At 46.9% G+C, this 18177-nt stretch overlaps 1 protein-coding gene and 1 long non-coding RNA gene across 3 annotated transcripts in view; one reads left to right on the forward strand and one right to left on the reverse strand.

Moving 5' to 3' along the window:
* Positions 1-639: 639 nt before the first annotated feature.
* The window catches only part of ARRDC1 (arrestin domain containing 1), a 53861-nt gene continuing 36323 nt past the window's right edge, over positions 640-18177 (reverse strand). Inside the window, exons 3-8 of one of the 2 annotated variants that reach the window (XM_083423122.1) lie at positions 8618-8668; positions 5156-5310; positions 4684-4863; positions 3827-4003; positions 2965-3376; positions 640-2172 (exon numbers count right to left, since the gene is read on the reverse strand). In XM_083423122.1, coding sequence (XP_083279248.1) covers positions 2108-2172; positions 2965-3376; positions 3827-4003; positions 4684-4863; positions 5156-5310; positions 8618-8668 — 1040 coding nt within the window. In that variant the 3' untranslated portion in view covers positions 640-2107. Of the gene's footprint in view, positions 2173-2964; positions 3377-3826; positions 4004-4683; positions 4867-5155; positions 5311-8617; positions 8669-18177 lie in introns of both variants that reach the window. The other variant, XM_083423121.1, reaches the window with a different exon arrangement.
* On the forward strand, positions 5653-6707 carry LOC310669380. The gene is made up of 2 exons (XR_014507159.1): positions 5653-5788; positions 6115-6707. It is a non-coding gene; the product is annotated as an uncharacterized lncRNA (long non-coding RNA).

Genomic DNA, 18177 nt, shown 5'->3' on the forward strand with positions numbered 1-18177 from the left:
GTTGCTGATTTGACTACATTAGCACCAGTATTCTTCTGTTTCAGAAACAGTAAAAGGTAAAGGTTAAGGGACCCCTGACCATTAGGTCCAGTTGTGGCTGACTCTGGGGTTGCGGCGCTCATCTCGCTTTATTGGCCGAGGGAGCCAGTGTACAGCTTCCAGGTCATGTGGCCAGCATGACTAAGCCGCTTCTGGCGAACCAGAGCAGTGCACGGAAACGCCGTTTACCTTCCCGCTGGAGCGGTACCTATTTATCTACTTGCACTTTGACGTGCTTTCAAACTGCTTGGTTGGCAGGAGCTGGGACCGAACAACAGGAGCTAACCCCATCATGGGGATTCGAACTGCCAACCTTCTGATCGGCAAGCCACCCGCGTCCCTTCAGAAACAGAGGGATTTGCAAAATATGCCAGGACAGGCAGAATGACTCCTGCTTCACATTTATGGTTAAATCCAGAGATGGGGAACCTGTGGCCCTCCATTGCTGGAAAACTCTTGTCACACACAGGCAGGATGAGGCCGGCAGTTGTTCGGAACAGCACTTAGAGGTCCAACTCCTGATTCAATCAGAGATGCTGAGAGGGGTGCAGTGGGGGGGTGGTGGTGGCGAGCGAGCGAAGCAAAGAAGACATTTTTACATTCAAGGTCTCAGAATAATTTATTAAATACATTAAAATCTGTGTTTTCAAAGTTTCACCATTTAAACAAAGCTGATTGGAAAAAGACACAAATAAAAAGGGTGGTGGAAGAGGATCAATTGTCCTATAAAAACCACTTGGTGCTGGGAATGTGAACGTTTGCATGTCCATCTTGCTGGATCAGCCACCCAGCAAACTTGAAGGAGCTCATGAGGAGAGGCTGACCGAGAGAAAGGAAAAAGGCTTCACTACTCCAGAGGTGGCGCTTAGCAGATCAGACTTGCACACACAGAAAAACGTAACGCCCAACGTGGTAAATAGCCATGGGAAAAATAAACCCCAACAAACCCACAGACACACACAGTGTGTCAGAAGCCCTGCTTTAAAAGGAGTTTGACATTGGCTGTTCTGTAACATTGAGATTGCAGAGGCCAGGAGCCTCTCTGGGCAACAGCTGGTCCACTTTTAAAACTGCTATGCCAGTAAGCAGCCAGAACTCTCTATTTGAAGGAGGAGGCAAGGAACTCCAGAAGGAATATAGCCAACCAGCCTCACACCTCCACTGGCCATGAGGTGCAAAGCTGCAGAGGCACTCACTGTGGAGCGCAGCACGAGACTTGTTCCCACCCACCGTTGTCCAATGGATCAAGTGCATCACTACCCAAAGCTCCTAACTATTTGGAATTCTGCTTAACAAACTATGTTTTTCTTCTCTTTTCCAAAAAGCTCTCCTCCTTCCCCTCCTCCATCTGGACTCACTTCCTGGAAGAAGCAAAGTCAAGAGGTAGAGTTAGGCTAGAATTGTGATTGTCAGTTGTCTCCAGTCTGTGGATTACAGGGGTGGCAGAGAGAGGGAAAATGGTAGCTACTACAAGCACTCAAGAGCCAAAAAAGGAACTACTACAAGCACCCAGAGTAAAAAAATGGCAGGGAAATGCCAGTTGCCCTACATCAGAAGGAATGTTGATAGCAGCTCTTCCTGCACTGCTTGTACTGTTCTCTAGAGGGCAAGCTAGTGCAAAAGGGCACACACTGGGCTTAAATCATGGGGTGCCCAGCAGAGAAGCAATTTGTCTATACCCACACACCTTTTCTGGTTAGCACACAACAGATATGGAGTGGCACTCAAAGTATATACATATGTACATTCATTCGTTCGTTTGTTTGTTATGTCATTCTCTCTCTCTCTCTCTCTCTCTCTCTCACACACACACACACACTGATCTGCACACACCTCTATCTTTCCATACACGATGACTCCCACATTTCAGATAAGGCATCACGGGTGTTCGGATTATAAAGCAGCAAGTAAGATGATGAACTGTACAGCACAAGGAAAGAGATTGTTGTGCAAGGCAGCCGTGGCCCAGGGAACTATTGCTGGGGGAGAGAGCGCCCCCTCCAGGCAATGTTTTGTACTGTCCTTTCTCCCAGCTTGGCATGCCAGACATCAGGTTGTGAGCTCGTGGCTAGTTGCCATTGCTCAGGCTGGAGGTTGCGCTGCTGCAACTTTGTTCATATGAAGGGGGTGCCTCTGGAAGGAAGCAAAAGAGAGAGAGAAGTTGAAAGCCATCTAGTTCAGAGGTTTTCAAACTGTGGTCACACAGTCTGTCCCTAGTCATTCTGTGGAACTTAACTTCACAGGAGGATGTGAAGGCCACCAACTTGCAAGGCTTCAAAAGAGGATTAGACCAATTAACAGAGGAGTAAATTTAATGGTGTCTACTAGCCATGATGGCTATCCTCCATGGCAGCAATGATTCTGAGTACCAGTTGCTGCAACCTGCACAAGGGGAGAGGGCTCTGGTGCTCAGGTCCTGCAGGCATCTACTTGGTCACTGCGAGATGCTGGACTAGATGGGCCACTAGCCTTCTGATGTTCTTATGGTCCACAGATCAGTGGTCCAGAAGCTCTAACCGTTTGCAGCCAGAGTAACATAAGAAGCTGTGGTACATTCAGTTCAGTACTGTTGAGGCTGCCTAGTAGCAAATTCCCCAGGAAAGAGACTCTCCCGGTCTTTCTGGGAGATGCTGGGAACTGAACATGGGATCTTCTGCATGCAAAGCAGGTGCTCTGTCACAGAGCTGTGGGCCTTCCTTTTTAGTCTTGGTGTTGCCCTTCAGAACTCAGGAGGGAGGAGGAGACCAAGATAGAATACACTGGCTTTGTCATCTGCTCTGGTGCCACTTACTGCTGGTCTCCTTGCCCTTCTGCCCCACCAGTCCCCATAGGAATCACACACTGCTGCCCATATAGGAAACAGCACAGCTCCTGGGGTCTCTGCCCCAGCCAGGGAATCCTATCTGAGGCTAGGCAGGCGCTTACCATAGGGGTAACCCCAGGTGCTATACTCCGGAGGCAGGATGAGGGAGCTGGCTGTGGGAACCGGAACCACCGTCCCCTCGGCATAGTAAGGGACCGTCGCTCCTGTCGAGAGGCAGAGTGTGGGGTGGTTAGGCGAGCTGCCCTGCTCAGAGTCCAGCCTTGCTTCCGGGAAGCTCAAGCCTGGTGCATAGCTGAAAGGCTGCTGCTGGGAGTGGCTCTTGGTGGGGATGGAAATGTTGTCCATGGGGTGGTAGCCACCGGCAGCCTCCTCATCCACTGGCGGTGCACTCGGGATCACGGGCGACGGGACGTGAGGGATCGAGCGGGTCGGGTTGAGGGGGATCCTGTTCACAGCGATGTTGCCAATGTAGATCGGGAGAGCAACAGAAACCTCAGGAGATTTCAGGGAAACCTAGGGGCAGGGAGACAACAATATGACACAAGCATGAGGACATTGCAGGGGTTTGGACTGGACAGCCCTTAGAGCCCTTCCAACTCTATGACTCTATAAGGAGCAGTCCTGTGGGGTCAGACCAAGGACCCATACATCAGGGGTGTGGAAGTGTCAGTCCCAGTGGCTGAATATGGCTCTCCAGACCTCTCTGCCTAGCCTTCAGGTCTACATTTCATCCCTCCCTAGGGATGTTGGTGCCTGGAAGGTGTTTTTTTTTATTATTTACAAAATATATGTACTGCTTGACACACCTGTTTCCCTGTTACCTCACCCACTTTTGCTTCTGGCCCTCAAGAGGCTGCCCAGGAGGAAATGTGGCCCTCGGGCTGAAAAAGGCCCCCTGCTGCCTCTGCTATATTGGTAGCCCACAGCCTGTGCTCATAGTCCTCAGCAGAACCTGGACCTTACCTGGATGTAGTAGTCAATATGGATGAGGCTGCAGCCTTGAAGGATGGACTGAGGCAGTGCTGGGACGAGAATCTGCTCCCTCCATTCTGCATGCTTCCAGGCCTTCACGGGCGAACCCTCCACTTCCGCTATGGTCCTCAGGTCATAGATCCACCGCTTGGATTTGTAGGCAACTTTCTGGGTTGGGGAGAAGAGAAGGGGAAAATAAGGGGTTGTATCCAGACCATAACGAAGGCTGATCGCTGAAGAATTGATGCTTTTGAATTATGGTGCTGGAGGAGACTCTTGAGAGTCCCATGGACTGCAAGAAGATCAAACCGACCCTTTCATAAGGAAATCAGCCCTGAGTGCTCACTGGAAGGACAGATCCTGAAGCTGAGGCTCCAGTACTTTGGCCACCTCATGAGAAGAGAAGACTCCCTGGAAAAGACCCTGATGTTGAGAAAGATGGAGGGCACAAGGAGAAGGGGACGACAGAGGACGAGATGGTTGGACAGTGTTCTCGAAGCTACCAGCATGAGTTTGACCAAACTGCGGGAGGCAGTAGAAGACAGGAGTGCCTGGTGTGCTCTGGTCCATGGGGTCACGAAGAGTCGGACACGACTAAACGACTAAACAACAACATCCAGACCTACTCAAAGTACTCCAAAATGGGCCTATTATTCTGAGAAGAACTCAGTTGAATACAACCCTATAGTTTTACCTTGGATTCATCAACAGCTAATCCTAATTCTTCATAAAGACAGCTTCCTATGTTCCTAAGATTGCATCTGCAGCAAGGGAACGAAAAATGAACAAGTGCCCCTCAAGCAAAGCTGAGCACCTAAAATACACTATCAAAAGCCTAGCCTGGTTACCTGGATGAGGCTGGCTACAATGGTGCTGGTGTCCCGGCCTGATTTGTTCTCAATGTCTGTCCGCAACTGGATGACCTGCCCTACAACGTAGCCCTTGAGGTCTGTGGTGGCTGTCAGGACCACGTTGCCAGTTTTCACGAGCTTGTAGCTGAACTTCTTTGTGATCGACGTTGTGTTTGGCTGCTGCAGAAAAGGAACACTAGGATGAGAAGGGAAAACACAGCCTGCCTGCCACTGAGTTAGGCCCCACCTGCACTATTCATTTAAAGCACTAAGAGGCCACTTTGAACCATCATTGGCTCCTCCTCTAAGAATCCTGTGAACTATAGTTTAAGGTGGCTGAAGATGGCGAGGAGATTCCTATTCCCTTCACGGAATTCCCAAAGTGGTTTAATGAACTATCTCTTGGGATTGAAAAGCAAGGTGTGGGGGTGCCTACCACCTTCCTTCCGTCCTTCCCACCAACCCTTACCTCAATCTCAGGGATATCATTCAGGTTCAGCGGGCAGAGGACATAGAATATCTTGCTGCATTTGTGATCCTTGGAAAACCGTGGTGTCTCTATCACAGCTTTGACCTGGTGCAAGACCTTCCCAAAGGGACCCTCAAAGGACGTAGGAGCTGAAGCTGTTTTCCAAAGAGAAAAGAGACAAGACATGGCATATAATGTACTTTCCCCCCACCTTTTAAACACCCACACAAACACACTTGCACTAGAAAAGAACAACAAAAATATTTTGCCAAAATCTCATTCTACTCTAGGAAAAGGTTTTGACATGCATATGTTTTGCAAACATTAGAAGTAAAACCAAAACCGCACATCTTCTTGATTTCTGATGGTTTTGGGGAGGAGGGTGATGTGGGGCATTTTACAACCATAAGCACGGCTAAACCCAGACATTTTGGCACCTGAGGCAGACCCCAAAATGGCACCTCCCTCCCCACCAGGGAAGAAATGGTGAGGGTGGGGGTGGGAGGAAAGGTTGACATCAGGATCTGCTGCCCTGGTGGATCTTGCCACCTGAGGCAGTCACCTCACTTCGCCTCACGGCTGAGCCGGCCCTGACCATAAGGCAGACCTGCACAACTTGGCAGTAGGTAGGGGGTGGTGCTGTGGGTTAAACCACAGAGCCTAGGGCTTGCTGATCAGAAGGTCGGCCGTTCGAATCCCCGCAATGGGGTGAGCTGCCGTTGCTCAGTCCCTGTTCCTGCCAACCTAGCAGTTCGAAAGCACGTCAAAGTGCAAGTAGATAAATAGGTACCGCTCCGGTGGGAAGGTAAACAGTGTTTCCGTGCGCTGCTCTGGTTTGCCAGAAGCGGCTTAGTCATGCTGGCCACATGACCCGGAAACTGTACGCCGGCTCCCTCGGCCAGTAAAGCGAGATGAGTGCCGCAACCCCAGAGTCGGCCACAAATGGACCTAATGGTCAGGGATCCCTTTACCTTGTTAAACTTCTTCAGACCGATTTCCAAGTAAAGTTATAATTAATGATTAAACTGTTTTGCAAATAAACCATATTATTAAAAAGGGAAATTTCAATTAATATAAATTAACTTGGTGGGCAGCAATGGCGGGGCAAGAAGCCCTCATGTTGCTGCCGCTCACCGCATAGTGGGTGTCAGCTGCGTTGGTCCCTGTCCAATGCCAGTAACAACCAAAAACACAGTAGAAATATATGACTCTCACTCCTCTCGGACTAGAGTTGGATTGGCAATGGTTGGTTGCTGTGGGTTACGTGACAAACAGGAGAGAATGCTCAGTGGCAACCCATCCCCCAAATTACATGATGAGCACAAGCAGAGCTTTTATTCTGGGGGTACTCAGGGGTATGCAGTACCAACACCTTTTTCCCCTAGAAGAAAAACATTGGGCACAATAGCAGAAGGCAGCTCAAGTGGCACATGGAAAAGCACTCATTACATCTTTACTTTCTTTTAAATTTTTTGCAGGCCATCCTTGGGGGAGCTGCAAGTGGGCCGTATGTTGTGCAGGTCATAAGGACTAGAAAATTGTTGCTTTCTTTTTTTAAAAAAAGGAAAAGCAGGCGGATATTGTAAGCTGCCTTACAAATGCCAATTGTTTTTATTTGTTTAAAATATTCATGAATCACCTGCAATCATAGCTCTCTAAGCAATGTACATTACAGAATAAAATATGGAGCATACATAGTAGAAAAATGGTACAGCATTTTTTTAAAAAAGGGACATGATAAAATCGATGTTCCGGAAACGGCATGATGAAATCCATACAATCCATAATTAGTATAGATATCAAATTTCAGAATGTAAATATTCTTAGGAATGTTCAGTTCTGTGCTTTGCATCAAAGTCTGTTTTCAATTTGGTGTTTGCATGGACTATAAACAGCCCCAGACAGACACGTTCTTCAACTACCCCTCTTTTCTAAGCATTTTTAAACTCTCTTTTTCAAACCTGATTTAGAAGTTCCTAGTTATTTTAGTTAACTGTTTATTCTTTATATCCCCAGATTCCTTTAAACAAACAAAACCTCAAGACAAACTGGAAACACCCCCATGGACACCAGCTTAACAACTCTGCAGGTAGGCTAGGCAGGAAAGGTGTGACCAGCCCAAAATCCACCCAATGAGCTTCCTGACAGAGAAGATGCTCTTATGCACATCCACAAAGTCAAAGCTCAGCCATTCAATTAAAACAAACAAACAAACAAAACAATGATGAATAAGCAGGGGTTTTGGGGGGAGGGGAATAACGTTCTTGTTTAATGTTTCACGGTTTTATATAGAAACAACCAATTTTAAAAATTAAGCGAGAGAATGGAGTGCATGATTTGAACCTGAAGACCCTGATAGGTGCAAATTTTTTTGGGGGGAGCACTGCAGATCAGCTTCTGTTCCACATATTCAGCTGTAGGGCTCATTCACACTTGCCCCGTGCTTTCTAGGCAACAGACCTGCACTTTCCTGGTCTGCGGTAGAGTACTTTCCCCAACCCCACCACTTTCCCCAAGAAAACCTGATCTTTAACGCCGAACTGGAACAAATGACAATTTGGGCTTTTCTGCAAGTTGCCAAGGGCTTTAAAGAGTGGGTTTCCGTGAGGAAAGCGGCTGAGGAGGAAAAAAATAAAATAGAAATGCTACGACACAGACTGGAAAAGCACAGAACTGTGCCTAAAAAGCACAGTGAACCATTAGTGTGTATGAGCCCATAGTGACTAGTGACCATGTGAACTCAGATGAAGGGTCGTATATATATATTTAATAAATAAACCAATAAATAAGACAGGGAACACCAACAGGAGGTGCTGCCAAAGGGGAGGAAGGGCCAACCCATTCTAGTTCTGTCCCCCCCCTCCTCCTCCTCCTCCCTCTACAAAGGCAACATTGAGATGGAGGAGGCGGCGGCACAATCTGACAGCTACTGGACTGGGCAGTAAGCAGCAAGGTAGACAGGTGGGGGCTGGCTGAAAGCAGACTGTGGTTGTTAGAACAACACGTCATTCACAGTCATTCACGTGACACAAAACCATGGCTAGCTCTTGCACAAGTTTTGGAATTCCCACCCCACAGAGGTGCATCTGACACCCTCGTTGAATAGTTTTTGTCGTATGCTGAAAATAAACCTCTCTTTTCTGTCCGCTGATGCAACTGAGACCCACCACACTCCTATGATTTTAACTTAGTTGTAAGCTGTTTTAACAGTGTATTTTAAATCATTGCAGCCTGCCGTGGTAAGTCAGGGTGAAAGGCAGGTAAGGAATCCAAATAAAATTACCAATAATAATAGCAATATCTGACAGCAGTTAAGCACTTGCATGACACCCCAGGCAACCCTGTGATTGTGCTCACAGGACGTTAAAATCAAGGTTATACTAAGTCTGTCTGAAGTCACTGTTCAGTCGCAGTCCTGGAAATCAATGGGAACAAGAGAGCAAAAGAATAAATTCACTGTACCTGGAAGCAGGAACTGGAAAGGGAATGTGTGCTCCCCAGCTGCCAGGACCCCTGCAAAATATAAACGCAGAATAAGTGTAGGTAAAAGAATAAGCCAGCAGGGAACTGTAAAACAGGACTTAATAAGAAAGAGGTCACTTGCCCATCTAGACCCACATCCTGGCCTCACAGTGGCCAGCCAGGTGGCCTCAGTGAGAGGCTCAAAAGGAGGGCCTGAATGCAAACACCCTTTCTCCACTAGTAATTCCTAGCAGCCTCTATCCAGAGGCACATACTGCCTCCAACAGTGGAGAGAGAACGAAAGAAGAGTATGGGTCAGGCTAGTGGCCCATCTAGTACAGCATTCTGTTCTCACCTTGACAAACCAGATGCCTGCGGGAAGCCTAGAGGCAGGACCTCTGCACTTGAAATCCCAGGAAGTGTTATTCAGAGAGGGTGGGTTGGGGGGTAGTATGTAAAAAGAACCCTGCGGCTGGATGAGGCCAAAGGCCCATCTAGTCCAGCATCCTGATCTCACAGCGGCCAACCAGATGCCCCATCTTACCGGAGACTTTTTTATATATATTTATGTTGCAATACATATATGAGATGGGACACGGGTGGCGCTGTGGGTTAAACCACAGAGCCTAGGGCTTGCCGATCAGAAGGTCGGTGGTTCGAATCCCCGCGACGGGGTGAGCTCCCGTTGCTCGGTTCCTGCTCCTGCCCACCTAGCAGTTCGAAAGCACGTCAAAGTACAAGTAGATAAATAGGTACCGCTCTGGCAGGAAGGTAAACGGCGTTTCCATGCACTGCTCTGGTTCTCCAGAAGCGGCTTAGTCAAGCGCCACCGGTGTCCCTGTCTTGAAAGGTAAACCAAGCTTATTCTACGGACAGAAGCTGAATGAGTTCCACCCGAGGTCCCTACGAGGGAGAACTCTCTATCACAAGAGGCAATTTTGGCCACCATCCTGGATGGCTTCAAAAGAGGATTAGATATATTCATGGAGGAACAGGCTGCTGGCCACAATGCCTATGTTTCACCTCCGCTGTTGAAGGCAGTCCGCCTCTGAGTGGCAGATGCTAGGAATCACAAGGGGGGGTGGGGAGAGGGCCTGTTGGGCTCAAGTCCTGCCTGTGGGCTCCCCATTGAGGAATCTGGTTGGACACTGTAGGAATAGAATGTTGGACCAGATGGGCCCCTGGCCTCATCCAGCTGCAGGTCTCTTTTTACGTTCTGCATTCTTACATTCTTACATAGAGTACAGTGGTACCTCTGGTTGCGAACGGGATCCGTTCTGGAGGCTCGTTCACAACATGAAAAGAGCGCAACCCACAGCGGCGCATCTGCGCATGACGTCATTTTGCACTTCTGTGCATGCGCAAGCAGCGAAACCCGGAAGTAACCCTTTCCGGTACTTCTGGGTCACTGTGGGATGTAACCTGAAAGAATGTAACATTAAGCGGACGTAACATGAGGTATGACTATATGGAATTTACTAGTTGCTACTTCAAGTTAATTAATAATCCACAGGCCTTCAACATCTCACATGAAAATGTTTGACTTCGTATGACGAGGGTGAAAGAAGCTCAGTTTAAAAAAATAAAAAGAACACCAACTAAAAATGTATTTTTCACTGTTTAAAAATAATAATAATAAAAGATTAGGATAAATGCTGTCACCAGCATACCCTTTAGTAATACAAGTACACTCTAAATGTTGCTTGTAGATCTTCATAGCTTGGGATGCAAATGAAGACATGTGAGAAACTGAATCAGTTCCCATTTCATTGTGACTCTACCCAATTAACACTTCCCAAAGGCAGCAGATGAACCCAATGCATCTATCATTTGAAATTCACACCCCTTCAAATTTTGCAGGGCGGATCTCCAATTTTTAAAAGTATGTAAAAAAAGAAAGTGTACATAAAAAGTATACATAAAAATACATACTATACTGATGAAAGCAATATAAAAACCTATACTATAAAATGTGCAAAAGTGCACATTTTATACAAAATTATGCACAATTTGCATACATCAGAAGAAATGCAAACTAAGTTCTAATATGTTTAATGGAGTTTATTCCCATTTAAACTGAGAATGGCAACCAGACAGACTTTACAACTGACTCAGTCCCACAAGACTGTATATTCGTGGTCAGGAAAAGTCACAAACCACTCCATGGTCCATCCTGGGAACAGAATAGCCAAATGTGCAAAATGAATCTGGTTGGTTAGCTTGTCTCTATAAAAAAAACTGACACACTGCAAACATGATTATCACACAATCATATCATACAATCAATATCACAAAATCACAATATCATAAAATCATATCACACTGTCAGACATTCATCCAATCATATGTGGGGGGGTATCATTGAGGGCTATTATATCTGATGATGTTATGATGTGATTGTGTGATATGGTATTATGATATAGTGATTTGTGATATTAAGATTGTATGACCTTGTGATGTTGTGATTATGTATCTATATGGTGTTGTGTTTGTATGATATTATGATAGTAAGATACAGTGGTACCTTGGGTTACGGACGCTTCAGGTTACAGACTCCGCTAACCCAGAAATAGTACCTCAGGTTAAGAACTTTGCTTCAGGATGAGAACAGAAATTGTGCAGTGGCAGCGCGGCCGCAGCAGTAGGCCCCATTAGTTAAAGTGGTACCTCAGGTTAAGAACAGTTTCAGGTTAAGAACGGACCTCCAGAACGAATTAAGTTCTTAAGCCGAGGGACCACTGTATTGGGATCTTATGATTGTATGATAATGTGATCTTGTGATTGCATGATTTAATGATATGGCTGTAAAATATGATTGTATGATAATATCATTATTGTGTGATATTATTATATGAACTTGTAAACAGGGGCATCTGTGAGGGTGGTTTGAGGGGAAGGTCCCAAGTGCTGCCTCACGGGGTACCCAGGACCAAGAGACGTGGGTGGTGAGGGAGCTGCTGCAGTGACCAGCAACACCTGTGCCATGTTTGTCTTCTTGCCCGAGAAGGTGCAAAACTACCCTCGGTTGCCTTGCTGAACGAGAAGGCACAGCAATGTGAGCTCACTTAGCCACACTCTGAGCTACTGGCCAAGAGGAGGAATTCCTTGATAGAGCAGAGTGGACTGTCCTGGAGCAGTGATGCAGATGAGGTCCCCCTGGGGAGGTGGAAGATCTCCCAATGCAGGAGACGAACCTTTGGAGGAACATGACATGTGGATGCGAGACTGCCAGGATCCATGTATTACTGGAGCTGCAAGGCTGATTCCATGCCCTCACCTTGGACACTGATTCTGGGCCAGAGGAGCAAGGACAGCAGTTGCAGACCTCAGAATACACCAAAATGTCTGTGGAAGGCACAGTTTACAGAACCATTTCTGCTGCTCCTCAGAGGAGGAGGAGACGAGTGGTGGTGGTAAAGGACTCCCTGCTGAGGGGAGCAGAGGCAGCAGTGTGTGGAGGTAGCAGGATGTCCTGGGAGGTGTGAGCCTTCCAGGTGCAAAGATTTATGATATGGCAGACAAGCTGCCAAGTCTTATGATGCCCACTGACCCCAACCCCTTCCTTCTGGTTCATGTGGGTACAAATAGTACTCCACACGCAGCCTTCGATATATAGCAAGGGACTATAAGACTGGGCGGGACGTGGGTGGCGCTGTGGGTTAAACCACAGAGCCTTGGATTTGCCGATCAGAAGGTCGGCGGTTCGAATCCCCATGACGGGGTGAGCTCCCGTTGCTCGGTCCCTGCTCCTGCCAACCTAGCAGTTCGAAAGCACGTCAAATTGCAAGTAGATAAATAGGTACCGCTTCAGCGGGAAGGTAAAAGGCGTTTCCGTGTGCTGCTCTGGTTCACCAGAAGCGGCTTAGTCATGCTGGCCACATGACCTGGAAGCTGTATGCCGGCTCCCTCGGCCAATAAAGCGAGATGAGCACTGCAACCCCAGAGTCGGTCACGACTGGACCTAATGGTCAGGGGTCCCTTTACCTTTACGAGACTGAGCAGGAAGCTGAAAGGCCTTCAGGCTCTTCTGTCCTACAAACTAGGCTGAAATATTATACCCTGCCTGGCCACTAGGGGGATCAGAAGTAGCTTTTCACCAACAGGTACAAATACAGGGTGAGTGCTTTAAAAGAGGTCCTGTGGATACAGAGTACACATGTTCCATGGGGCCTCTTTTAAAAGACTCACCCTATATAAATTAAGCTCGGTGCAGTCACCTATTGTCTAGTTCTGGCACACTTGGAAAAATTAACTGTACCTGTACACCACACCATCCCCTGCTTAGACAGTACAGTGGTACCTCTGGGTTAAGTACGTAATTCGTTCCGGAGATCCATTCTTAACCTGAAACTGTTCTTAACCTGAGGTACCACTTTAGCTAATGGAGCTTCCAGCTGCTGCCGCCGCGCCGCGGCTGCACGATTTCTGTTCTCATCCTGAAGCAAAGTTCTTAACCCAAGGTACTATTTCTGGGTTAGCGGAGTCTGTAACCTGAAGAGTCTGTAACCTGAAGTGTATGTAACCCGAGGTACCACTGTAATGCGTATTGCTTCACAGCTGGAAGAGCCATAGTTCACAGGCAGAGCACCATGCTTTGCATGCAGAAGGTCTGAGGTTCAATCCCTGCATGTCCAAGTAGGATTGGGTGAGATCTCTGCCTGAAACCCCGGAGGAGCTGCTGCCAGCCAGTGTAGACAATAATGAGCTACATGTGCCAATAGCCTGATGCAGTATAAGGCAGTTTCCTGTGTTGCTGAACCCTTGCTGTGTCTAGGGGCCCTCCTGCTCATTCTGCTTAGTGCAACTCTGTACATCCAGCCCAGAGGCCTTCCTTGATGGCACCAATGACTCCTCCTCCGAAAGGTGTATAGAGGAGCACAGCTTAAAGGGGAAGCCACCCCTTGACCTCTGTGCAACTTGTGGAGGAAACAGCTGCAGCGCTGTGCTAAATGCATCCCAGCATGACTCCAAATTTGTAACCACTGGGGAATGCAAATCCCATACAACTGTAAAAGGAAAAATAAACTGCTAAGATTTTTTTAAAGCATGTGAAGGCTGTCAGCTGAGCAAAGACTGCTAGAACAAGGTGGTCCCTAGGGCCAGATTTAGGTTCAATGAGGCCCTAAGCTACCGAAGGTAATGGGGCCCTTTATATGTGATATTTTAGGGAGCAGGCTAGCAGGTATGGGGCCTACATAACACAAAACACTATTGCTATATGTAGGTTCTGTTTTATTTGTTTTTCATCTTATATTTTGGAAATGTACATCCAGTTTGTTTTTTCCTTTAAACTTTTTTGGGGGGCCCAAGAGAGTGAGGCCCTAAGCTATAGCTTGTTTAGCTTATACAGTGGTACCTCGGGTTATTACATACGCTTCAGGTTACAGACTCCGCTAACCCAGAAATACTACCTTGGGTTAAGAACTTTGCTTCAGGATGAGAACAGAAATCGTGCTCCGGTGACGCGGTGGCAGCAGGAGGCCCCATTAGCTAAAGTGGTGCTTCAGGTTAAGAACAGTTTCAGGTTAAGAACGGACCTCCGGAACTTATTAAGTACTTAACCCAAGTTATACAACTTAAGAAGAACTGCTTGCTCCTATATAGGGCCCAGTATAAGGCTGGCTGTTGCTGAAGCAACATTAGAGCTCTGCTTCCCTTCCCTCCCCTCCCCAACACTGTATCTTTGTTCTCTTCTGGCATTTAGTGTGAGCCTTGCACAAGGAAGTTTAGCATCTCCTAGCTGTGGCAGAGGTCAATGCTTGCAGCAGGACAACTACCTTATCTCCACAACCCATTATTTGAGTACTGAGCCCAGCAATATATATATATATATATATATATATATATATATCAGCAAAATATTTCCCTTTATTGTTGAGAGAACAGAATAAAACTTGGTCTCTACAGTCTACAGTGCAATTCTGTTTACAGAGCAAACAAAAGCCTAATCCCCACCCCAGAGGGGGAAGAGGAAAAGATGCAATTGACAGCACTCACAATACTCGAAGGAGAAGCTCTCAAACACTGAGAGTTGTTACTAAAAAGAGACTTCCTGGTTAGTGACTTTAGGCAACTTCACAGTCAAGGAGAGTTAAGCAGACAGAGGGCTCATCCACAATTCTGCTTGTCCCACTGCACAAACATCAGTCGGGTTTTCTGTGCATTTATGTTTGTTCTGATTCAGTGTTAATCAGTGGGTTAAAAAGCAGCAGGGTAAATGAAAAACCACTCAGGCTCGTGCCTGGAAAGCATAGGACAAGTAGAAGTTTGGATGAGCCCAGGGAGTGATGCATTTGAGAGATGCCTTGGGGTGATGGGCCAAGGTTTGCACACAGTACAGGGGAATTCGGGACGCGGGTGGCACTGTGGTTTAAAGCCTCAGCGCCTAGGACTTGCCGATCACATGGTTGGCAGTTTGAACCCCGGGGTGGGGTGGGGTGGGGTGCGCTCCCGTCGTTCGGTCCCAGCGCCTGCCAACCTAGCAGTTCGAAAGCACCCTCGGGTGCAAGTAGATAAATAGGGACCGCTTACTAGCAGGAAGGTAATCGGCGTTCCGTGTGCTGCGCTGGCTTGCCAGATGCAGCTTGTCACGCTGGCCACGTGACCCGGAAGTGTCTCCGGACAGCGCTGGCTCCCGGCCTCTTGAGTGAGATGAGCGCACAATCCTAGAGTCTGTCAAGACTGGCCCGTACAGGCAGGGGTACCTTTACCTTACAGGGGAATGCAAGCCTGCCTTACAAGAGGGTTGTTGCAAAGATGAATGAAGGTCTGCCAAGTTCTTCACACATTCTAAAGTGTGCTGTGCTAGACGCCAACAGCAATAACTAGGTTGGTGTTGTTCTCAGAGGTTGAGGTTTGAACCACACTCCTGCTGTGTCCTCACTAGGAAGTCTGCAACAAAGCCACTTTCAGCTTCTTGCCTGTGTGATTGGGGGGGGGGGGAGGCGAGATAATGACAATGACCTACCCTAGAGGGTTGTTGTAAAATGGTTATAAAGGGTAATGTGAGCAAGCAGCAGGAACAGCGGATGCTCGGGTTGCAAACGTGATCTGTGCGGGATGCACATTCACAACCCGCAGTGGCACATCTGCGCATGTGCGGGTTGTGATTCGGCGCATATGCGCATGTGCAAAGAGTGATTTAGAGCTTCTGCGCATGCGCGACAGCCAAACCCCGGAAGTAACCCGTTCCAGTACTTTCGGGTTTCGGCAGTCCGCATCCCGAAAAAACACAACCTGAAGCATCTGTAACCTGAGGTATGACTGTAAAGAAGCTCATAGCTCAGTGGGTAAAAGCCCCTGGCATTGCATGCATAAAGCACCACTGTCAACCCCCTAGCATCTCCAGCTAAGGGCATCAAGCACAAAGGCTGGGGGTGACTTCACCCCCAGGGCCTCAGAAAGAAGTTCAAAACTCAAGCAGATACCACTGGGCTAGACTCTTCCCAAGTCACCTTGACTCTGTTCAAGTTACCTTGGTCCAAGAAGTCTTGATCAGAGAAACAGCCCTTCTTTCCTTCAAGATTTGCTCAAAATGCCATTTCTGCCCCATTAAAAATAAAAAAAAAAGTCTTGATCATGGCAGACAGGAGTTCAGTGTATAAAACTCTAGAAACCATTCAGGGCTTACTTCATTCCCAGAAGCCCGAACAAAGGGCTCAGTGTCTCCCCACACAAAAGCTTTTCCTGAAATTTGTTCACAGCTAAAAATACCTCTGAGAGAAAGTCATTATGCCTAGAGGCTGCTAGGTCAGATTCCACCTGTAAATGCCCCCCTCCTATTGTCCCCTTTGTCCAGGGAGGGAGACAGGCAAGGGCTTAGGTGGGAGCAGTGAACTCATTGGAGAGACAGATAGGAAACTTCTTGGAGAGTGTCATGCCTTATTTCTGCAGAAAGCCATATGGAGCCTTCTTTTAAAAAGAAAAGAAAAACTGAGCAGTATATATTGATGGTCTGCTAGTGTAAGCAAGGCTTAGAGCAAGATTTTCCAGTCGAGCCCCTCCCCTTGCTCCAGGCACAGACAATAAAAGCAACAAATATTTTGAAGGATGATTTGTTGGTTTTTCGTCAAGTTACACACTAATTTATCGTTGAGGTAATTGAGATACAGTGGTACCTCAGGTTACATATGCTTCAGGTTACAGACTCCGCTAACCCAGAAATAGTGCTTCAGGTTAAGAACTTTGCTTCAGGATGGGAACAGAAATCGTGCTCCAGCGGCAGCGGGAGGCCCCATTAGCTAAAGTGCTGCTTCAGGTTAAGAACAGTTTCAGGTTAAGAATGGACCTCCGGAACGAATTAAGTACGTAACCAGAGGTACCACTGTACTTGCACAGATTTCACCCACCAGCAAGATCAGGAAAGGAGAGGTTTTAAAGATTTTTTAAAAAGACTGAACATGCCAGAGCTACAATTCCCAGTAACCCTAAACTACAGTTCCCAGGAATCCGTTTTAATGTGTAGTGTGTACGCAGCCTCAATAGTTATAGTGGGAATTCCTTGCAGATTACCACAGTGCTTGGAGACAATCAATCAATCCACAGCAGTGACCAGAGGAGAAATGACCACAGGGAGGAGAGCAGAGAGATTAAACGCCATGATGCATCTGCAGCAGCACAACCAGCCACTTTCACCTGCCCCAGCTGCAACAGAACATGTCTCTCCCATTTCGGTCTCTACAGCCACAGCAGGCGCTGCAACTCCCCAACAGTTTGACTTCACCCCCGAAGATGCACTCCTCCATTGTTTCCTGAGGCAGACAGATGCCAACTCCAAACACACACACAAAGGCTGGGGACACTCTGACCTATAACTCCCATCAACTCTAATAATTGAGGCTGGTAAGAACTGGAGTCCACCAGCATTGAGAGGGGTCAAAGGTCTCCCAGCTTTGTTTCCCTTTAATTGTTGGGAGTGTGACAGGAGAAAGCTTGTTCTTTTTATTGTATGTACAGTTGGATGAGAGTTGGGGTTTTGGGGAAAATTTTGTGTTGTATATCATTTAAATTTGGCTTTTAATTAATTTTATCTATTTTAATTTATTTCATTATTAAGTGTCACTGAAACACCTCCCCCACAATAACGCGATTAACCAATAAAATAACAATCCAAAAATCCTAAGCTCTGAATTCTCTGCCCGTTGACATTTTTTCCCTGTGATGCTTTTTATTTGATTTTCTTTCGTTATACAGTTACATATTCCAATCTATACTTTAACTTATGTTAAGTGTAAAAAAAAACCCCAAATAATATCCACATTTCTTCACCCGTGACTTCCCACAACCACACTGCAACTTCTTTTATTCTATTTTCTTTTCAGTTGTGTTGATTACCTTTCTTATCTCATTTGCACACAATAAATAACACATCTATCTGAATTTTTACTTTGTGAAATTTAGTCAATGCATATCAAGGGTTTGATTTGGGAACAATGCTTTATAATATGTTGTTCCATACTTTCCCACTCTTTTAAGTTTTTGGTTTGATTGTTGCCCAATTACCATTGACATAAGGCAGGTACCTTTGCTGTCTTGTTTTGTGTGCCTGCTAAAAACACTTC

Source organism: Podarcis tiliguerta (genome assembly GCF_965153285.1).
Source record: "Podarcis tiliguerta genome assembly, chromosome: Z".
Classification (NCBI taxonomy): Eukaryota; Metazoa; Chordata; class Lepidosauria; order Squamata; family Lacertidae; genus Podarcis; species Podarcis tiliguerta.